This window comes from Malaya genurostris, chromosome 3 (assembly GCF_030247185.1).
Source record: "Malaya genurostris strain Urasoe2022 chromosome 3, Malgen_1.1, whole genome shotgun sequence".
Lineage (NCBI taxonomy): Eukaryota > Metazoa > Arthropoda > Insecta > Diptera > Culicidae > Malaya > Malaya genurostris.
The window spans coordinates 53,433,768-53,457,961 of NC_080572.1; the positions used below are offsets into that span (position 1 = coordinate 53,433,768).

The 24,194-nt window shown below is 38.0% G+C and overlaps 1 protein-coding gene across 4 annotated transcripts in view; it reads right to left on the minus strand.

The window, feature by feature from the left end:
- Window positions 1–720: 720 nt before the first annotated feature.
- Window positions 721–24,194, minus strand: part of LOC131439659 (protein CBFA2T2) — a 230,787-nt gene continuing 207,313 nt past the window's right edge. For 3 of the 4 annotated variants that reach the window (XM_058610953.1, XM_058610954.1, XM_058610955.1), the window contains 8 exons: window positions 19,374–19,810; window positions 19,153–19,299; window positions 7,409–7,575; window positions 7,137–7,311; window positions 2,700–3,143; window positions 2,451–2,630; window positions 2,279–2,386; window positions 721–2,212 (listed from right to left, as the gene is read on the minus strand). In XM_058610953.1, the coding sequence (XP_058466936.1) occupies window positions 2,069–2,212; window positions 2,279–2,386; window positions 2,451–2,630; window positions 2,700–3,143; window positions 7,137–7,311; window positions 7,409–7,575; window positions 19,153–19,299; window positions 19,374–19,810 (1,802 nt within the window). In that variant the 3' untranslated portion in view covers window positions 721–2,068. The remainder of the gene's footprint in view (window positions 2,213–2,278; window positions 2,387–2,450; window positions 2,631–2,699; window positions 3,144–7,136; window positions 7,312–7,408; window positions 7,576–19,152; window positions 19,300–19,373; window positions 19,811–24,194) is intronic. The other variant, XM_058610956.1, reaches the window with a different exon arrangement.

Sequence of the window (24,194 nt, forward strand, 5' to 3'; positions counted from 1 at the left end):
CCACAATTATTTGCAAATTTTCTATATTAATATATTATCACAAAAATCCTACCGAAGGGTATAATACAGTTGGTCTCAAAGTTTTATGTCATAGGAAGACTTTGTATTGCTAATTGAACTTACTAATCGAATATTTCGAAAAATCCAAACTAATAATCGAATAATTAATAATAAATAATTAATAATCGATTAGTTTAAAATATTATATTCGATTATCGACTAATCGAGTAATTCGTAAAAGTCGACATCCCTATGTGCACTGCTATGGAATGCAATAAGATTGCATTTCGTTTCAAAAATTGAGCACATGATGTTGCACACAAGTTTTATTCTCATGATAAACTGATATATAGATGGCAGATAAACTTAATTTTGAAACTGTAAGGACATGCTTAGCACCGGTTCGTTCGTTTTTTTTTTCGATGGGAAAATTTCAATGGTTCAATTTTAGGAGTACATTATATTACTATAATTATTTTGCCCACACTCTAATTTCAAACGATCAATACAACGCACAGGAATGATAGGACTACCACAGAGGAGATTTGTTCGAGCAATGGGAAGTAACGTTCTTTAATCTTTTTTATATCGTTTATTTATACCCAGCTTTAACCTAGTTGAGGTCGTTCGCTGGGTTTCTTTAATTTAAATTTACCAGATGGAAATATTCATTGTAATGTAATCTCTCAGTTATCTGTTTCTCGTACAGGAAAACACTCGTTTAGTTTTATAAACAAATAAAATTTTATTTTTCTTATTTCTGATGATGCATTATGCTCAAAAGTGTTCTTTACTACTGTTTGTGGAGAAATCGGGTGAAACTATGTGCGGTGTTTGGGCGCAGGTATGTATGCCAAATAGGAGCATTATAGACTATGATACTATTTACAAGAAACTTAAGATTGATACCGAAAAAATAACTCCTTTTTCTTTTTTTCAAAGAATGGTTCCATGATACATTTTGGTGTATAATAAGTTTGCGCTTTCGTTTGAATTCGAATGATTCGAACAAGGTTGTTCTCTGTTCGGAGAGTTTTTTTTTCGTTCAGATCTATATCAACTGAGAGGACAATAAATAATTTAACAACAGGCAATAGTAACTACAGGTGAATCGTACATCAATGTCTTACAAAACGGCTAGAAAGTAATAAGTGTGAGTAAAGTTCCTAACGAACTTCCGTTTGACCGATGCTCAAAGTTTTTGGTCAGTTAATCTTTGGAGTCACTGTCTAAAACTATAGCCTCAGTTTGTGCATTTTTTTTTCTAATTCAGCGTTTTGTTTGGTACATAGTGCATACATAATTGTAAGGTTATCTACGCTGCTACTTCAATTGTGATGGGAGAAAACTATGTCTGTGTTGGTTTATGTTTCTTCTTAGCCTACTGACTAACTGACTGAATGTGAACTTGGCTATTGTAGTTTGTGAATTGAAATGGACACCACAGAAATCAGCACGTGCTCATCGCAATACATTAGAAGTGGAAACGGATTTTGCGCAGAGCGCACGACACCACGTGCTCTTATGCCGGTCGACTAGAGATGTCAACAACCGGTCATCGAACATTGTTCTACTAAAATAATAATCTTACTGATTTTTAACGGTGCTCTTGGAGTAATGTGACTAACATTCTAAAGAATTGTTGCTTTCAACCTTACAGCTAACCATTTGAATTGTTTTTGTTATTTTGCAACTAGTCTGATCAATGCTGGTTGTTTTAACTAAGATTTAATAATTGTATTGCACTGTTTTGAAAATCTACAACTATGCTATCGGGAACACGTAAACATAAACAGGTCATGTTTTTGCTATTAATTAGAAATGAAACATTGAAATAAAACAAATGTACTAAATTGCTACTTTTAATGTAATCTTACAACTGTAAAAATTACAACTATTAGGATGTTTGGTTGATTAGCTTGGCTTATGGGTGTTGAATAGTGTCATTCACAAAGCTGGAAACACTTTGTTTTCTTCGAATTCCAACTCTGCGGGTTGTGTATTTATATATGTCTATATGATTTGACTAGCATAGATACTTTTTTTTAGGTTTCAATGGTTTAGTCCGTCATTTTGCGGCGGCCGTTGTTCCGTTAGCTGTACTATTGCTGGACTGTGACTGCTGCGGGGTTGTCGAACGAGAGGAAAGTGCAGCTCTGGCACTGGCCGCATGCTTTTGGAAGGCGTTTTCCGCTCGGGATGTTCCACAGACCTGTGGCATGTGTAAAAAAGGTACCGATGATTTACTAAATATCACTTAAACATATAGGTAGCTTACCTGATGGTGCTGATCCCAGTCCTTGTGCTGGCAGAAGGATCCACAATACCTTGCCAAATTGCATCCAGAGCACGTTTCGTTCGCCTTTCGTCCACAGTTCCAGCAAGCCTACAAATAATGGTAATAAATTGAGTTAGTTTCGTCATTTGTATAGCCAGCATAGAGCGATTACAAGAGTACTAACGTTCTGGCTTCCTCCGCTAGATCCATCCGGGTCCGGGTCCGATCCTCCTCGATGAATCTCGGCAAACATTTTCTCCATTTTCAGCCTTTCCTGTGCAAACATTTCAATCGTTCTAGCTTCTGCTGCTGCCACCGCCCTTTGGATTTCAATCACTGCTTGTCGTTTGACCTTTATGTTGGAGGGGAAGAATATTAATTGTAATACGATCAAAAAAATTATAACGTTTTGAGTAACAACCTGATTAACGGATTCCTCTGCACTGCGACGAAACTCCGCAATTTTATCTTCGGTCTGGCGTTTCATGTCCGCTATCGAAGTGTCCTGGTGATCGCGTGCATGAGTTTCGATTCCCCGCTGCTGCAGGATCGAGATTGCTCTTTTAGTTTTTTCGACCATTGCCGAAATACACGTCAGCATGGTGTGAATATTTTTCCACTCCTCCTCCCCGCCAGTTGTTCCGCTACCAACGGAATTGCTTGGAACTCCGCTACTACCAATACTGCCCATGCTTCCGGTTGATACTCCAGCTCCGGCAGTTCCGCTTGCACCGCTACCACTAACAGCTCCACTAGAGCCACCGGCACCACCCCCACCACTGCCTCCACCTGGTGGAATTCTAGGAGGGCGGTGAGCTTCACTGGAGGGCGCTCTATGATCCCGTTCGTCTCGGTGAATGGAATGCTGTTGTATATGAATGGAGTGAGAAAAATGTTCTTGTCATTAGTCAGAACTAGTCCGAGTTGAACTATTAACTTTCGGTGAAACCCTCTACGAGTGAACACGTTGTATCCTGTTAGTGCGGTTAAAATTTGAGTATTTCGCGACTATAACAGAGATTTTTTTCAATTACAACGGTAGGAACACTTTTCGCACTATTATCGTTTCAATGACATGCGAATTCAATCGGAAGATTGAAATAAAGCAAAAATAAACCTGTAATGTAGCACCCAAAATAGTGTCGATCGTGGCGAGATCTGCTAGTGTTCACCAGACGATGCGAGCCTGTATATCTTTTATCTGTGATGGGACGTATCTCCCGTGTAAAACACCTTTATATATTGGATCGTCAGGAAACTGCTAGAACTTGCTCACGGTAGCATTTTGGACGACAGCGTCGAACAGTACAAATGAAGCTTGCAGCTATTCCAGATGTACAATGACGTGAGCTCTTTGTTCCTGTTCCACGACTAACGACATATCGGAGATCAGTGATCAGTCTTTACACAATATGAAATAAATGTTTTCAATTCAATTTGTGTCAACTTGGTCTCCATCCAATGACAATGTTAATAGAATAAAAGAATCAAAAATATTTTTCCATCAATTTTTGTATGCATTTTGCTCGTATCACAGTAACTCGGAAACAGTACATTATACAAAAGCGGTGTCGAAGAAGAATTTCTACCCTGAGGAAAAAGCCATTAAGAGTTTCTTAAGACTAGCTTTTATAAGCCAAGTAGAAATCAGTTATATTAAGAGAGAGATATATGATTTCCTTAGTTGTAATCAGAGCTAATAAAAGTCATTTTCATTGGGCCGTATGAATAACATGTAGTAAAGTCTGTTGTTTGTAGTACCTTCTCAACAACATAGTCCAAAGAGTAAAACACGTTTGGTATGAATAAAAAAACAAGTTCGAACATGTAGGTAATGCTACCATCGAATTTGAGCATTTATTGTATGCCGTATCGACTCGGAGCCGGAAAAGCTGTAATAAGTATGTACAAAGCAAGAAAAGTACTTACTGCTGCAAAAATGCCACTTTATTTAATTTTTCTACTTCACTTTATCAGCAAACACACGAGTAGCAACCTCTGGAGCTACCTACCGAAAAATTGTAGTAAATACTACATGTTCGAATGTTGTTGTGTAGTAAAGTCTCTGTTTTTGACAGGAACGTGATCCACATGTAGCATTTACTACCGAAATTCAAGCATGCTACGTTTTATTCATACACTGTGAGAACGAAATCCATGTCCAGTCATTGACATAAGCGGAACAGTAGTTTCAAAATTGTGTTCTTTCTTTCATTTGCCCTTTCAGTCGTTTGCTGTTTTCAGCTAAAATCCCATAGGATACAGTGTCGGTATTCAACTGAAGCTTCGAGAATCGAAAACGACAGAAAAAGGTTTCACAATGACTTTTACTTGTTGGCGCTCGAATTTGTAGTAGTTTTGGTTTCCAAAAAGGTTCTGGGATGTAATTACTTCGATTTGTCATATTTTAGTCACTCTTTATAGCGAAGCGTCACAGATTTTCAATACATCGATGAAAGAATGAGAAATGAAATTCTGCTGATGCTCCCTACAGACGCTAGTTTGGTATCGTCCTGTCATAGAGGAAAGAGTGAAATTGACAATTATACTCTCTCATTTTTTCAATGAGAAACGAAAATGCTTCGTCTCTCTCCGTTTGTACTGGTGTCGGTCATTTTACGAATGAGACAGTAAAATGTTGAAAATGAGGTTGTTGGAATGGTTTCTTTCATTGAGAATGCGTGACAATTTTAAGCTCTGGTTGTAATCGCTGCATGGTATACTTATTCGCTTAAGGGGCGGGTAGGGTCTAACACTTTTGTAAAATCATGTGTTATTTTCTTTCTATTTTTTGATAGCGAAACATTTCAAGAATATTCTGTGAAATTTTCAAGCCGATCGGAACAAAACTCAGCAAGTTATGGGCCTTTATCTTTGCTTATCTCATACTGCGAAGAAGTGAGAGATCGGCAGTGTCAAATTTTCTTTTAAATTTCTTTCTGAAAAGCATCAATCAAATTTAATCCAGGGAGTAGTCTTTATGGATTAAACTCGTGAAATGAATTTATTCGTTAACCAAACTTGTTGTAAATGGCAACACAAAAGAAAATGTTATGACAGTATTTGTTATGGAATAAGTTGGATGCTACGGCGAAAGAAAATCTAATGTATATTGCCTTATTATGAAAAAAGCATATTTTAAAAAAACATACCTTGTTGGCATTTTCGATTCAACATTATCCAGACTTAAGTACTATTCATACCTTTCCAATTCGGTTCAGTGTCGATACATTTGTTTGCTATACACACATTCATATATGTCCGGCGGATATTTTTATTTTCACTGAAGTATGATTGTCAGCGCCTTTGCTGTGCCGGAACAGAAACGGCATGGAAGGGTTCCGACGCAGAGATGGCATTTCACCAGAGTGATGCACGCTAGAGTCAGATTTTTGCCACACCGAGGATGAAAAAAACGAAGCACCGCACAAAGTGGAAAGCGCACTTCTTCTCAGTGTCGAATAGACAGCATTTGAGTGTGTGCTTGTGGTTAAAGCAGCTGGCGCGAGTGAAACACATTCTCTTCGCATGAATCGCTCACACGCGCTCTCGTCTAAATACACCCAAGTGACCACTGGCGCGTGATGGTGAGCGAACACTTCTGTGAACTTCAATTAATAGAGAGTAGATCTGGCCTTGCTATGAAAAATTTGCAAGGAAAACCGAAAACTTTACGATAAATTGTTTTATTTTGCTGATTTTGCGTGTCCACGCTTCATCTACGAAAACCATACAGCAGAGTGCTCACCGGCGTGTACACCTCTGTGAAAGTATCTGCATCCACCTCAGAGAATTTATTAGCTAATGCTTTAGCACTTTGGTGCGATTCAGTGGAAGAGGTAAAAGGAAATAAACAAACGCACTCATGATGCGTGCACACTTTGCACAACAGTGGTGTATAAATGTGAAAGAGAAGAGCTCTCGTTGAAGTTGTCAGTGCGAGGGGAGAAATTTTGCTTGCTCTTCGTCACACAGAGGAGATAGACATCTCTGTTCCGACGAAGAAAAAAACGCTGGCTGCGCACTGAAGGCACTTTCCGTCACGGAACTGAACCGGAACGGAATGGTGTGATTGGAAACCTTTGGGACGACAGGATGCTCTCATATGCTCTTGACGCGATATAGTCACTTGTGGAACTTGATCTACTGTTTCGGACAGACTTCAAAGATCGATTCTTAGGGTATATGACAATTGCATAGCTAGAGCTACGACCATACTGACTTCATATTCACACTTCATATGACATTTCAAAATCAATGTTTGTTGTGCTATAAAATAGATGTTTGTACCCATTCAAGTTTTCCAGATGCGAAAATATCATTCTAATACATAGACACATTGCAGTAAGCCCCGGAAACCCAAAATTTCAGTTCTGTTCCCAATGTCTCCGAAAAAATTTAAGAAGGAAATAATTGGGAGAAAAAATGATAATTTGGTAATCGAGGTGTCCGAAGAAATGTCTACCGTAAAAACAGCAAATGGTGCACGGATAAAAATCTATTCTCGGAACCATGATTAAAAATCATGAAATCATGAATCATGTCTATTATGAATATTAAGTCATGATTTCATGATCAAAGCGATTGATATCATGAACAGTAACACACATTTCATGAAAATTTTCATGATCTCAATCATTTTGCGCATGATATTTCATAAGAAGACATGGTTCATGATTTCATGATTAAAAAATCATGGTACCGGCAATAGATTTTCACCCGTGTGTAGTTCATGATGTTAAAATCTTAGTTTACTAAAACCCGCAAGTGCGGAAATGTATTCAAATCTTTCAGAACCGATTACAGGACTAAGCTTAAATAATAGCCGTACATTCGGAGAACTCCTCCGTGTACTTACCAAACCATCGGAATGTGGATGAAGTGTTCCGTTCTGATACTCGAACAGCGCCGGATGCGTAGAATAGAGCTGTGGCGTTCCAGATGCTAGCAGAAGTGACGGATGTGGACGCTTGGTCGGTGGCAGAATATAATCTCCCCACTCGGGAGGACCGGAAGGATGAGTGTCGTATAAGCTGTTGAATGGGAAGAAGAGGTGTGAGAGTTGTGTTGTGAATCAAGTTCGGATGCAACATAGTAGGAAGAGTTTAATTCCCGGAATGCAAAACCTACTTATCGGAGGCCCGTCGTTTCAGACTCAGTCCGTTGATGCTCGGTGCTGGGATGGGTGTCGAAGAGCCAAATCCTTCGTGCGATAGAAAGATGTCGGCGGTGTCGGCGAGATTCTGGACGTACTCCATCACACTGGTTTCGTTCGATCTAACGTACTGCGAAGGAGTCTGCGGAAAAAGTATAACACACAAAAAATGCTCTATAAACATTCTGGATCCAATCAGTTTTGCAAAAGTACATGTACTGAGCTGGTGTGGGAAAAAAGCAATGGACAGCGACCATCTGGTACACGATAATGATGAAGTGCTGTCAAAGCTAATTCTGTGCTGCCGGCTTTCCCGGGCATCGAATTTTGCACACATGTGAAACAAAAGCTTAGCCGGAACAAAGAATGGCACTTAAAAACAGCACATGCATTCACTCGTCTGTTCCGGAATAACATCGGAGCCAAACGTATTTTAGGACCGAACTCACTTTTCTGCGGAACGATTAGGAAAGCAGCAGGAAGGAGGTGTATTCGTTGGAACATTCTGTGCATACCATTGCTCATAGGGAAAACAATTTCCATTCCCGCCCGGATGTGAGCAACAAGAGCAGCAGCGGCAACAGCAACGAAAAGAAAAATCACCATCCAATCGGTTTTTATTTCTTACCCCGCTGAACGACAGTTGGGAGGAAAAATGGCCCACCTTGTGCATTAAGCTTCACCCAAAGTTCTTTTATTTTGTTTGAAAATTTTTAGGTTCCCTGCTCCAGATGGACACGGGGCAGAAAACATTTAACATTCGACCAATGTCTAGAACGAAAGAGTTAGTTATGCGGATGTAGAGTTAAAACTAGTAGTCAGGTTTTGAACATGTACAGCTCTATCAATTTTAGACATATTTTTGGAATCAATACACCTACTGCTTGGAAATAATTCTACACATCAATTCAAGTAGATAGAACTATATATTTTTGATTATTACTTGACAAAAATTTTATTAATATTAAACATTGTCTAAATTTCCTCGCTTTCCTTAACAGAGACGACAATTTTGTATAACACGTCGATCAATAGTTTCCGATTTGACAGACAGATGCCATCACTAATTAAAAGTCCCTCTAGCGTTCAATGAAAACATTCATCAGCTGTCATCTGTCAAAATGTTATGATATTGTGTTTTGCCTTTCTCTATAGAAAGGTAATAGAATTGCTGCAGAAACCGACTTTTGATCGGAGCTCCGGAGATCCCTAGTGTTATATACCGTTCGACTCAGCTCTACGAGCTCGGATTTCCTCTCCGTACAATTATCTCGGAGAAAACGGAACCAACTTTAACAAACTTAGGCTCATTTGAAAGCTACTATTGGCTTGTAGATCAAGTTCGAAGGTCAAGTGGCTGTCATTTCCGGTTCCAGGGATATAATGGTATAAGTGACGTAACCGACAAAACGCTTTTCTCATATGGAAAGGTTATGCAATCATTTGAAAAATGAACTAATAAAAATTGTGTCATATACCAATCGACCCAGTTCGTAAATCTGAGCAATGTCTGTGTGTGTCAAATAATCTCACTAATATTTTTCGGAGATGGCTGAACTGATTTTCACAAACTTAGCGGCGAAACAAAACTCGTAAAAATATCTATACTTTACTCAAAACTATACCAATCGGTAGCTATTGTCATTAAGAGCTGAGTACAGTACGCTAAAGACGTAGGTTTTTTTTGCTATTTTCCCGTTTCAAATAAAATTTTTCTTGAAAACGGTGATGAATATCGAAAAACCCACCCGACAATCTCTTCGAAATTTAGTTGATAATATTCTGTTTTCAAAATGATTTATTCAGTTGAGATTTTTTCTGACTGTAAAATTGCTGAAATTTGGAACGCTCGCAATTGCATACTATACTTGTTCATCGAATACCTCGGCTTTGAAGGCTTGTGCCATAAATCTACCGTGACGAAGTCTAGATAACTTAGTTTAGATGCGATTAGTGCATAAAATTTAATATTGGATTCAGCCAAACATGTACTCGAAGTGCACTTGCGCTCGTCGTTTTAGTTCTAAATAGGCATGTGCGAGATCCTGCGGCAGGACTATGGTAAGCTCGCGCACTTTCACTTTTCAGTCATTCAGAATAATTGGATGTCTTATTATTTACCCCGTATTTAATTTCCATTTTATTTAGTTTTGACACTGTTCACTTCGTATCAAACACTTGTTTTGTTTCTGTCTCTGATTCCGGGAGGGGCCAGGGGTACGTGCCTGGTTTCCTGGTTGTGCCCGGGAAAAGAAGAGGAGAGGAGAAGAATCAAATCTACTCAACAAGGTTCCTAAACACACAGACGCAAAGGCAATTTAGGGAGGAAGATTCAAAATCTATACGCAACCCTTGAAGCAGCTAAGCAAACTAACTCCGGCTATCCTGGATCTCGGTGTCCGGTTCCGGAAGTAGCAGAAACAATAGTCATATGTTCCAACATGAATCTCACTCACTTTTCTCAGCGATGCGTATGAAGTCTTCAAAATTTGAATAAAAATTAGTGTTTGTACGTCATGTTAGTTGATGGCCATGCGAATCGATCTCGATTATACCATTTCTCGGTGGAACTCATTTCTTTTTCTCATGTTTCATTCTGAAGGTTATACTAGTTAATGCACAAACAATCCCTTGATTTCTTTCATGAATCGAAAAGAAACATTTTGAATAGAATATCACAGTATTATATACAACAATATGATTGATATGAGAAAGGCATCATTACTCCCCTAAGTGGATGAAAAAAGCCTTTTTTTTCTATCCGCAATATTTTTTTTTCAGAAAGTAACCATCAAGTTGATCAAGTTCAAATATGTTATTGCTCATACTTTTGGTTTCAAAAATGCTTTCGAATATGCGACTGTCAAGGATGAATACTTGTTCATTTGTGTCGTCACGATAAAAAACCTAATTAGGTTTTTTATCGTGACGTCACAAATGAACAAGTATTCATCCTTGACAGTTCAGCGGTACTGTTTACAAACAAGCTTAAACAAAAATCGAAGAGCACATCTAAAACAATCATCTTTACACTTTGCAACTAGTCACTTTTATTTAATAAATATTAAAAACGAACCGTATTCAATCGTGCACAAATGGTTTAAAACTTTATTTAGGCGATACGGACCGTAAATGGTCTGATCCAATTTGTCAATAAATAAACAAAAGAAATTTCTGTTTACAAACAGCACTGCTGGACTGTCAAAAAGTGTTCATCCGATTGAGGTTAGCAGTGACGGTAAAAAACCTAATTGACAGTTTTTGAACGCAAAGTGGTCACCGTAACAAAATGGTACAATGAAAAAGTGACACACTACAAGACAAAGTTAAGTAATCATTTCGTATCGGTTACCGTATTCGTTGTCGGGCAACAATGAAATGCAAGTACAGTATCGATTAAAAGCTTCCGTACATTTTCCCGGACAATAATATTGAATCAATAAGTAGAATGAATAAAAAAATTGCTTTAGTTCAAAGAAATTGGGTATAGTTAAGTCTGCGCTTATTCGCATTTTTGCCGGTATATGTGCAAAGCAAACTTGTTTTGTTTTTGGTAGTAAATTCTCTCTACCAGCTAGAATATTTGTACGCTTTGTCAAGGTATTGTATGTCTGAAGAAAGCTTATGCAAATTTAAAAAAATGCAATTTTATTCATTGCGACCTACGTGTTCGGTGCGAATAACTGTTCAAAACCGATTGAAGTAAGCTTGTATGATCCTTTTCAGAGTAATGTAGGATTTCTCTCTTCCCAGTTGTTCAAAAGAATAATTGACAACCTCAATTGGCCCTGTTCAGTATCCTAGTAGTATAACACATTCCGTATATGTATCTGTTTTTCTATATGAGAAAGATGTCAGACTCATTCATTATCGGCAAAATTTTTGCTAGCCGAACCAATTTACTTTTGCCTTCAAGTTGCGAGCATTGTGTTGTTCACAGACAGAGAATTCGTTCTGCCGCCAGCTTGAAAACATCATGGAAGATAAGAAAAAAAACCTGTTTTAATCCACCTAGTGGTGTAATGATGCCTTTCTCATAGATAATATTGTGGTATTCTATTCAAAATGTTTCTCTTCGATTTTTTAAAGAAACCAAGGAATTGATTGTGCATTAACTAGTACAGTGTGGTCTCGTACAACGCGGATTTGGTTTTGCCGATTGTTGTCGGATTCGTTATTGTCGGATAACCGTGATAAACGGGACCCAGATGATATAGAATGTTGGTGTTTTAGAAAAGAATGTTTCGGAGCTCAAAACAGAACAAATAGTGTAAAGAATATCTGAAAATTCTCCAGCTGGTGGCGCTGCAATTCAAGGTTGGAAATTCATTTTGACTCATTCAGATGGTTTCTTCGAGAAGTTGTTCTAGGGTTTCAATAATTATTTCTTGAAAACTTCTATAAATTGAGTATAGTATAGAACCGTACTGTCTTCGGAGAGTTTGTTGTGTTTGTGGAGACTAAAAGTGATATTTTAATTAAAATTAGTTGATGACTGTCTCACCAGAACCGCATAGAAAAAAGCATGAAAAAAATATATTACATTTAATACCATACAGTTGGATTTCGCGTAAATTTTTTGATTATTTGTAAAGGTGGTGGTCCTGAACCAGTTTCTGTGCAAAACATAAATTATTGCGCAAAACGTAAATGTATTTAAAAGTAATCACTCCACCAGGTGGAGCTTGTGTACCGTAATGTTTACAGTATCTATCAGAATATTCGTTTCGCTTACACGAAAGTTGTTCGGAAGATCTTTCACTGCATAATTGAGGGTGGTTTGGAATAAAACTTGTCCTCTCCGCATAGCATATGCGCTAGTGCTCAATACAACGTAGATTACCACCACGTGTGATTATTTAGGAGCTATATATTGTAAGCTGATTAGCGCAATTCTTGAAAATGGTGCTGTCGTTTAGGCTCCATATTGTTAACTCGACATCCAACGCGTCGAAACCATTCTAAATAAACTTCTCTGATTCACTCTTTATAGTCTCCTTTGGAGGGATCCCTACAATTTTTCCAGCTATCAGAAGGGTTATAAATTTATCGATTTGCACTTTTTATCCGTTCGCCTAAATGTCTCTTAGGCCATTCGCGTAGCCGATTTTGTTACAATCTCGAGCTGTTTATCCTCACTTGTTAAAAAAAGCTGAATTTAGACATTCACTTTCGTTATATTCAATATAATCAATTCCTGAAAATTCAATCTGCATCATCTGATTACGGTTTTTTTTAATGTATCGTCTATTTATTCATTGTTCAGAAGGTGTTGGTCTGGCAAGAAATTTGTACCTGTGGTTTGCGGTCGTCGATTTTCTTCACGAAGGGCACAATTAACGCCAAGGTGTACGAGGAAGAATGTTTGAAGAAGAGAATGCTGCCACTGTACAGAAAGCATAAGGCTCCTCCTCTCTTCTAGCCGGATTTGGCTTCAGCCCACTACGCCAACTCCGTTCTACAGTGGTTGTCAAAAAATAATGTACAATTCGTGGAAAAGGACATCAACCCACCGAACTGCCCGGATCTTCGGCCAATTGAAAGGTATTGGGCAATTGTCAAGCGGCACTTTCGGAAGGAAAGTACAGTGTCCCAAAACATGCAGGAGTTCATAAAAAACTGGACAGCTGCCACCAGGAAAGTCACAAAAGTAACTGCTCTCAATTATTTTTAAACTGCCTTCCTAGTTCTCAAGTGGTAGGCTCAGTTATAGGAGCTATCGTCATCAGTTATAGCTATCGTAATTCGTTGACATGTAAGATGAAGAGATTTGTTGCCTGATGATGAGCGGGACTATGAAAATTTCGCTTCATTGGGATTTTCCCTGTTCAGCAAAAGTTATATTATTAAAATAAATAAAATAAGCAATACATGTCACGATTTATGTCTTAACATTATATCTAATTACGTAAATAGTCAAAACTTCAAAAGGATGTACGAGTTTCATCAGATTTCAGATGTAGATATTCATCCTAATACTCCAGTAGCTTACTAGCGCCTTCTAGTTAAACAGTTTTCAATTTGTCAATCCTTCACCAACTTATTAAAAAACTGATTGATAACATCACTCTCGTAAACAATTCTGATTTTCAGTTACTGAAGACTATCTTGTAGATAGAATACGAATTGTTTAGTCAATCATTTAATAGGTACTGAAACACTAGAACAACTTCTCAAAGAAACCATCTGAATAAGTCAACACGAATTTCCAATCTTGAATTGCACACTAGCGCCACCAATTGGGGAATTTTCAGATATTGTTTACACTATTTGATTTGTTTTGAACTCTGGAACATTCTTCTCGAAAACATCAACATTCTATCTCAACAAATCGTACAGATGTAATAGACTCAATTTTCATTGGCAATATTGTGATTCCACTAACGCCACTGGGTGGGTGAGTTTCTAACTAATATGATTTTCATAATTCATGAATCTTTTAGTTTTCGCACTAGAGCATAATTTTGGTACTGAAATTTGTCCCAAGCACACTAATTCCATCTGATGGAGTGATTCCGAAATATACCTCTAACTGGTTAATAAACTTTGAGTCTCTCGAAAAGTTATTTGAAGATTTCAGATGCTAAAATATTTGCGATATTTCATATTCAAACTGTTTTCTATTGTAAACTTATGAATTATTTTATGCTCTTTTCAAAGTACCCCTGGCGAAGCAGTTCTCATCTAATTGTCTTTCAAACTATACTAAATTGTTGGTCTAAAAATCTACAACAAGTTTGCCGAAGATTTTATAGCTCAATCTGTCAACCGAAGCGAGATAATTCGCCCCAATCAGTCGAAATCCCATATGCCCTGGGTCCCGTTTATCGCGGATTCGCTTTTCACGCCCTCGGTGAACCGCGTTATACTAGACCCCTCTGTATAACATACATAATGTAACAGTGCTTTACTCACGTAGGCCATCATAAAGAAAACAAAGTGGGTTCACTATTATATGTACTTCCAGCACCGGAACTCGAGAACCGGTATGATCGAAGTCGGTTTGTACGGCCATCAACTAACATGACGTGGAAACTCTACTGGATTTTATCAAAATTTTGATGATTTTATACGATTTTGCCATCGTACTCGTATCGTATCGGTTTTGATTCCAGTTTAGAATTTTTTTTACATTTTTTGTTTCGCCGGTTTAAGTGATGGTGTACAATATTTTACATAACTTATAACTCCAGAGCCGGAAGTCGGATCAGAATGAAATTCATGAATTCCGTATGGGACCGTGAAAGCTTCCTTTGAATTTAAGTTTGTGGAAATCTGTCAAACCATCGCTGATAAAAGTGAATGAGATCTATTTTGAAATATATGACCATTCTTTTCGGTACTTCCGGAACCGGAGACCAGGAACCAGGATAGCTGGAATCGATTAGTTTAGTTGCCCACTGATGATGGCTATCAATTTGTGTAGTTTTGAGACTAGATTAGATTTTTTTGCGTTTTTGGCATTAAAAATGCCTTACTCTTCACTATACGGGGCCGGGTGTCAATTAAAAGTTTCAAAAATAGCCGCGTAACCTTTTTGTGTCATAATTTTGAACGTTAATAACTCGGTCATTTGTTGATGGATTGTTATAATTTAACAACCAATCGATTCGGAAACTTTTAACTTAACCATGTATGACGACGTCGTTTCAGTATTTCAATAGCATACTATTGAAAAAATGGTTGGAATCGACCTATGTTTTCATCCACCAATCCCTGCTTTACAAAATGACGTCAACTTCTTGTTCGGCATAGGAGGCTTTGCGTCATGCATAAAAAACACCGCATCGTTCTGCGTAGTATGAAGAGAAATCTATAAATATAGGCTGCACAATATTTCTTTGCCTAGTTGATGTTTGACTGTGAATGAAACAAGTAGCGCGTCCAGTGAGCTGATGATTTAATTGTAAAGGGTGATTTTTTAAGAGCTTGAGAACTTTTTTAAACAATAAAACGCATAAAATTTGCAAAATCTCATCGGTTCTTTATTTTAAACGTTAGATTGGTACATGACATTTACTTTTTGAAGATAATTTCATTTAAATGTTGACCGCGGCTGCGTCTTAGGTGGTCCATTCGGAAAATCCGCTTTTTTATCGACAAATTTTGTTCAGCGATGAGGCTCATTTCTGGTTGAATGGCTACGTAAATAAGCAAAATTGCCGCATTTGGAGTGAAGAGCAACCAGAAGCCGTTCAAGAACTGCCCATGCATCCCGAAAAATGCACTGTTTGGTGTGGTTTGTACGCTGGTGGAATCATTGGACCGTATTTTTTCAAAGATGCTGTTGGACGCAACGTTACAGTGAATGGCGATCGCTATCGTTCGATGCTAACAAACTTTTTGTTGCCAAAAATGGAAGAACTGAACTTGGTTGACATGTGGTTTCAACAAGATGGCGCTACATGCCACACAGCTCGCGATTCTATGGCCATTTTGAGGGAAAACTTCGGAGAACAATTCATCTCAAGAAATGGACCGGTAAGTTGGCCACCAAGATCATGCGATTTGACGCCTTTAGACTATTTTTTGTGGGGCTACGTCAAGTCTAAAGTCTACAGAAATAAGCCAGTAACTATTCCAGCTTTGGAAGACAACATTTCCGAAGAAATTCGGGCTATTCCGGCCGAAATGCTCGAAAAAGTTGCCCAAAATTGGACTTTCCGAATGGACCACCTAAGACGCAGCCGCGGTCAACATTTAAATGAAATTATCTTCAAAAAGTAAATGTCATGTACCAATCTAACGTTTAAAATAAAGAACCGATGAGATTTTGCAAATTTTATGCGTTTTATTGTTTAAAAAAGTTCTCAAGCTCTTAAAAAATCACCCTTTATATGCGTTCACTTGCTGGATTGTCGCTTTTGTATTATGCGTTGGTGAAACTTCCTGCTGTCTGCACAACACCGCTTCGTGTTCGCTTGAATATCTTATATATTATCTAGCTATTGAAGAACCGAATCAGCGTGGTTATCGGTTCTTTTGAAACATCCCATGTATTTAGCAAATTGTTGGTCGATTTTGCCATTAAAAATGCCTTACACTTCGCTTCCCGAGGCTGGGTGTCAAATTAAAACATGCAAAACTAATCGCGTAACATTTTTCTGCCATAATTTTGAACGCTCATACCTCAGTCATTTGTTGATGGATTTATATAATTCAACAACCAATCGATTCGGAAACATTTAACTTAAACTTATGAGAAAACGTCATTTGAATATTTCAATTGCATTCCATTGAAAAATTCATTTGAATTGAGTATTTTATTTTGGTTCTCTGGTAACTATCAGGCTAATTTAGTATTATCGGCAATAGATCTAATTCGGATCTAAATTGCAGTGCTTGTTCCTCGATGATTTGTTAATGGATTTTCCTCATTTAAATGATTCCAAAGCTTCAATATTGTAAGCTTAAAAATGTTTTAATTTGTCAACGGATCGGTTTGCATACTTAAATCTCCATTCCCATACAAACAAAACGGTGGCGCGAAAATGGATTCAGTATAAAGTTGTGTTATTATGATAATCATAGAAACTTCTTCTTCATTATATGTGACTGAACAAGTTGATGTCCCACCAGGTATTAAACGCTTCAAAAGATTCAAAATTAAATTCTGAAACTTATAAAAGCGGCTTCCTCGGTTTGGTAGTATAAATGAGTTCCACAGGCTCACATATACAGTACAATTAGATGCAATATCATATAGTATCAAATTGATCGTTTGAATAGCAACCCTCGTAGAATTTGGTTAACCGCCAGTTTCAGTTCAATTATTATTTGCTTCAAAACACGCGTTGTAACTATGACAATGTTCATGCATGTGTTAATAACATCAAGTTACAATATGAACAAAATTTCTGAATTTTGTTGCGTATCCATTTTGTATATTCCTAATATGCCAAAGCGAAAATCAATGTAAGTAACTAAATATTTTATGCGGACTGTTTCACATTTTTCTTCCTCGTATTGTTGCCATATTATTTACCGACACTTTCCGAAGATTATCGACGATTTTGAAGAAGGATTAATAAAATTACACTATTACTGAGCTTACTGGTACAACATTTTTCGTTAAAATAAATAAAATCTTCTCTTGGATCGATTAACTGTTTATAAAATTAATAAGTTTGTACGTTTCTCGAAGATTATTGTCATAAAAAAGAACAGTTTCATTTGTTCAGGATTAAATCTTTAGGTTGTTTGTATCTAAAATTGAGCTTTCAAGTTACTTTGAATTCTAGTTAAAGGACGTTATTCAAAATCTTAACAATGTAAAAAATTGTGGAAAGGGATCAAAATTGAATATAATTAATTATTAAGAAAGAATCTATTTGTCAATTTTATCATTCGCCAATAATCTAAGCGCTTAAACTAGAGCAAGTTTGTAATTAGTCAATTGAAAAAGTTTTTAGTTTAGTGTATCATCATCTCTTTATTTTTGTATATATTATGAAGACCCTAGAAACGTTCCATTTTTAATGTTATTGTGCTCGGTCGTGTCTTGAATACAACCCTCTAATTTTTTTTTTTCGTCTGTTTAAGTGACGGTATAATATTTTTAACACATTTTACCCTATAATTCCGGAACCGGAAGTCGGATCCGGATGAAATTGGGTAATTTCATTTGGGACTATGAGACCTTTCATTTGAACTCAAGATTGTAAAAATCGATCACGCCAGCTCTGAGAAAAGTGAAGAAGTAGTTTTGAATAGGATTTTTTTCACTAATCACCCTGTAATTCCGGAACCGAAAGTCGAACCAAAATAAAATTCAGGAAATTTGTAAGGGACAATTATAGCTTTCATTTGAATCTAATGTCGTTTTCGTTTTTTAATTTCACTACACTGGTGTAGCGAAAGCTGCACTGAAACCGTTCGTTTTTACCAATTGCACTACACCAGTGTTACACTTTTTCTGCACCGATACCACTGGTGTAGCACTCATCAAAAGTTTGGTGTAGCTCTGTGCAATGGAATCGTTCATTGTAGTCAATGGTTACCGTTTATGTTTTTGTCATTTTTGTTCGTTTATTCATGCCTCAGTGTAGCACTGCACCGGTGTAGTGCAAATTAAAAACGAAAATGCCATAAGTTTGTGAGAATCGGTTCAGCCGTCTCTGAGAAAAGTTAGTGCACTTATATTCATTTTTTTTTTGCACATCACTCTGTAATTTCGGAATTTCGGATTCGAATAAAATTCAGGAACTTTGTGTGGAATTACAAGACCTTTTCATTTGAATCTAAGTTTATGAAAATCGGTCCAGCCATCTCCTAGAAAAGTGAGTGCAAAATATTGTTGCATACATACATACACACATACAGACATTTTGCGTACTCGACGAACTGAGTCGAATGGTATATGCCACTCGACCATCCGGGTCTCGGTTCAAAAGTCGGGTCTCATAGTGATTGCATAACCTTTCTATATGAGATATGAGGCAAAAACTTAAACCAACTTAAAAGTTCCAACCGCGTCAGTATAATTTTTTCCCACGGTGGCTGCTATGCAAAAGCACGGAGGAATATGATCATTTGTGACATGCCCGGGCATAAATCGTTTTATTTAATAGTCGTGTCATTTGCTCCCGTTCCCAGCTGAATTTCCAAGTTAAATAACTGTGAATAAATGCACGAATTCCTTTTGAATTCAAGGCAAACCGAGCGATTTACTTTTGACAACAATTTGAGCGTAAATATGGATAGAGTGTCCCAAACCTACCTGCTTACTCGCTCTGGAAAGAATGTTTATTTCGCGTTGCAGAACGGGAACGTGCGATTTGAGGAACGGAACCACGTTGGAGCGCAGCGGGAAATTGGTTGCCTCCTGAACCGCAATCTGAAACTCCTCCACCGTTAGGCCACCACTCTGCAAAAAAAAGGACAATACATCGATGCAACTGTTAATTTTGAGAAACTCACGACTTGAAAGACAACACTTACCGCTAACGACAAAACCAGCGACCGAACACGGTCTCCGATGTCGACATTAGTATCCTGACCGAACTGAACCAGGGCCCCTAGGAAGCGTCTTATCTTCAGCAACTTTGTCGTGTCTTGCTGTGCAGCTGCGACGGCTGCTGCTGCCGCGGCCGATGCAGGAGTTATCGCTGGTGGAGGCGTGATTGATCCCATGCTACCACCACCACCACCACTGCCGGCCCCACCATTGCCGTTAAGTACCCGCGTCGGAGGGATTTCTCCCGGCGGCGAAGAACTCCCGTTGCGACTGCTGACTTGCGTTGATCCGGCACCGCCAGATCTCGGCGGCTGAGGCACCAGAGTGCTGTGATGCTGTGACACCTGCGGCGAAATCGGAGAACGTGGCGCCACGACGCGGGCTCCTTCCGGTGAGTCTGGTGTTCGACATTGTTCCTTACCTGGCGGAACGGGATACGAAGACAAATGGAATAATGAGTGAATGCTGGTGACGGGTGACAAGCTTTGTATAAACACATGAACCTGCTGCCAGTTCTGCCACTCGGCGGATGAGTGGTTGAGACGTACGGCAAACGCAAGCATAAAGGAAAATTAATTGAAATTTCAATCAATCTCGCTGCCGGAATCGTTGAATACACTTCGAATGGGTGACGGACGAATGGAATGGAACTATTCCGATTGAATTATTCTGCACAAATGACAAGTTGAATTTCAGAAGGCTGAATATAGACTCTCTGTACAGTTACTGTATTAAAAAAGCACGAGCCCGCACGGACAGAGTTCAGATTCTAGAAATGAGTGAAACGAGCAATGATTTAGGGAAAAGAGAGTATTTTAATGTTACAATAATACACCATGATTAAAAGCTCTCGAATCATGAACCATTTAAACCAGGGGTTCCAAAACTATTTTGGGTCATGGACCCCTTCACTAATTAACTTAGACCTCAGACCCCCATCAACAAATTTATTTGAAAATTCAATTTTTTAGCCTTTTTAATATTGATGTCAAATACTTACCAATTTCTGCGGATGGTCAAATAAACACAACTTTTTTAGCGTTAATATTTCAAATAACAACTTATATCAAACAATAGGGGTTTGATTTCTAGACCTCGTCGACCCCCATAGTCAGTTTTCATTGTCGTCGACTCTCCCAAAAAGGATATCGACCCCAAGGGGTCTATATCGACCACCCCTGCTCTACTGCAATGCATTGATATTTTATCGTGCTGGCAAGCTTCGATCCGAGACCATACGCCGAACAAATGAATTGACTGATTTTGAATTCACCTGAATATTACAACTTTGACCTATTTTTCGATTAAAATTTCCTCAATAACTTCCTTTACATTCTATTGGAAAGCGTGTAAAAGCTGTTGAGTTCCATTTGCATGAAAAGCTGTGCTACACTAAGGAATGTTATTTCTTAGCGTCTACATAAATTGTCATGAAAAAAGCCATGATTATATCAATGTATTCTAGGTGGATTCAAACACGTGCTTTATATATTTCATTCGTTCCAATTAAACATTTTTGTTCAAAAATAATTGCAAAGTTTTTGAAGTTGTAGGAAGCTTTTTATTCTAGAATTTTATGACATGTAATAATTTTTTTTTTCTCATATTTGTAAGGTTTTGCCTTCTGCAATCGTTTAAATTCAGGTAGAAAAAATCGCCAAAATATATTCAATTTCCAAAAGGTTTATGAAACAATTTAAGAATGTTGGATGAATCAGGCAATCTGGTAGCAGAATCATCGGATTTGGAAACCAAATTTTACCCTCATGTCGTTACCCGATCAACAAGAGAGAACAAAATTGTATCTGGGATTGTTTCGTTTTTTTTCTATCTAAATTATTCATAATCTTGGTCTCGTTAATAGTTAAAATAACTAAAATTATAATTCAATTTAACCTAGGTGATAACAAAATTGTTATAAACCTTGATATGTAAATATCAATATTATATCTAAATTTGTTTCAAATTTAGCATTACTTTTCAGCTGTTATTACCCATTTTTTGGGGGGAAAGGTTTTACCGTGCAAATCTAAAAATAGATTTCGCGAAGTAAGATGAAATTGCATACTTTTAGGCGATTTGATTTGCCATAAAAAAGTCATCCACAGTTTAGAGACTGGTTCCGAACCAGGAAGTTTTGAGTTGCCAACATACGCTACGATTGCATCGGGACATGAGAACCAACTGATGTTGGAAGGATATATTGGCATCATATAATAACTAGTGTAAGTTCATATTACTACAAAACTAATCTATCGCTCTCCACCTCTTTCGTCGTTTCCTTCCAACTGGCATATGAATGACAAAGGGGCTTTTTTAGAACTATGAGCAAGTTTCTTTTTGGTACTGAAGAATAGTTGTAACTGAACGGAAATGACTAAATTCAGTGAAACAAAACTACCTTATAGAATCTGAGGAAATTAACTTATGAATGATAGTTTTTCAGTTTTTTTCTTCTTTGTACCAAGAGGGCCGACTTTTAAATAACATTCGAATTAGCTCGCTCGTTCAGTTGAAGTAGTGAATTAACTGTACGTGTGTGTGTCGATTGCCGGGTATATTTGATTAAAATGTGCACTTAATTTTCTCGGAGATGGACGAATCGATTTTCGTAAATTTAGATTAGAATAAAAATTCGTTTGAAAGACAGTGAAAAATCAGAAGAAGTGTAATATCGATTCAAATAGCAAGTTTTTATGATTGATGATCAACCAATTGCCTATTAGTCACATAAGTTTGCGATATTCGCAGCCAGAAGCCCCGCACAATGTATAAAAACTATCAAAATTGAACTTTCATTCCGGTTTGATTGTTTGATATCTACCTAGATTGACTCACAGAAAAATGATTCAAATGGAAAGTCTTATAATGCGGGTCGGTTGCTTTAAACTCTACATTTCAAATTTTGAAACCCAGCTTATGGTTTCGGATTGGAAGTAATCAAAATACTACGAAATGAAACTATCATAAATTTATCAGATATAGATTGAACTTTACAAATCGAAGGTATTATGGTGTGATAAATCGTTTTTGTCTGATTCATGAATTTAAAAATGTTCATGCAATGATATAGATGACAACGGACAAAATGCGATAACTAATATCGTCATCTAACACTCGATGTGGATAGACGAATAACCTACTACGACTAATTTCGATTTTGTTTTATTTTTTATTCGCAGTTGTCTACCTACCCAAGCTATGGGTAAAAACCGCCATAGATCCGAGAAGGATCCAAAGGATGCTAAGCGTCTGAAGCCAAGTGAAGTACAGGTAAACGACCGTTTGCTGAGTAAAAACCAATATGCTGATCTGCCAGTAGATGTCGAAGAGGAACTGCAGAAGAAGGAAAAAATGCCGCCTTTCTACCTAAAGGGCTTCCCACCAACTCTACGCTCGGATTTCAACACACTGATCAGCAAAGGACTACAGGCAACAATCCGTTTATGTACTGAAGGCTACAAAATAACTGTTCTGGCTTTGAACCACTACAAAGGAGTGGAATGCTATCTGAAGCAGACAAAAGCGGAATACTTCACACACGATAATGCCGCCAACAAACCTATGAAGGTTGTACTTCGAGGACTACCCGACATGATGGAAGCCGAATTAAAGCAGGCACTGTCGGAGGCTGGACTAAAGCCTTTGATGGTGTTTAAAATGAAGCGACATAATACGGACAAAAAGTTTAGAGATCAACTGTACCTGATTCATCTGGAGAAGGGCTCCATCACCATGAGTCAACTGAAAACGATTAAATCGTTATTTCACATAATCATCGAATGGCAAAAGTATAAACCGGGATGTCACACAGTGCACGAACTGTTTGAACTACGGCCATGGAGCGAGGAATTGCCACATGAAAAGTCGGTGCGGGAAATGTGCCGAACCACACAATACCAACGATTGCCTACTAGATGACATCGCTGTAAAATGTGTGAACTGTGATGGCGACCATCCATCTACTAACAAATCGTGTCCCAAACGTGCTGAGTTCACAAAAATTCGACAACAGGCGTCCCGCAAACAATCAACGCGCAAGAATGTTCCACAGAAGGATGAAGTTAATTTCCCACGGCTCCCACCGAAGAGGGATATTCTGAATTTGCCGCAACTTCCTCGCAGCAATCCAAAAGATTCAGCCGCTGGATCACAAAAAGAATCTTCCTCAAAAATCCCTCCTGGATGGGGCAATAATCAACCACAAGCAAAGGATGACTCCGGTGATTTATTTTCTGCTGAACAACTGATCGTCATTTTTTAAACAATGACAACAAAACTACGAAACTGCAGAACGCGGTTAGATCAAATCAACGCCTTAGGCAAATTCATCATCGAATATGCAATATAATGAGTTGGTTATAGTAAATTGGAATGCTTGCTCACTCAGGAGCAAAACTGCTGAATTGTCCGACTTTCTTCAAGAGAAGAATGCCGATATTGCTATTTTAACTGAAACTCATCTTAAACCTGAAATTTCTATTTTTATTTCCAATTACAGGATTCACAGGCTCGACAGGGCAACTACCAGAGGAGGGGGAGTTGCCATTGCCATTAAACGATCCATTCAGCACAGGCTTCTGTCAGCCTTTAAATTGCAACTCATAGAAGCCATCGGAATTGAGATTACAACGACGATGGAACCCATCATCGTCATTGCAGCGTACTGCCCCAAACAAACCAATCTTCGAGATGGTACGTGTGCATCATTGAAGCGAGATCTGGCTATGCTCACTCGACGACAGAACAAATTCATCATTGCTGGGGACCTGAACGCACGGCATGAGCTGTGGGGAAACAGAAGA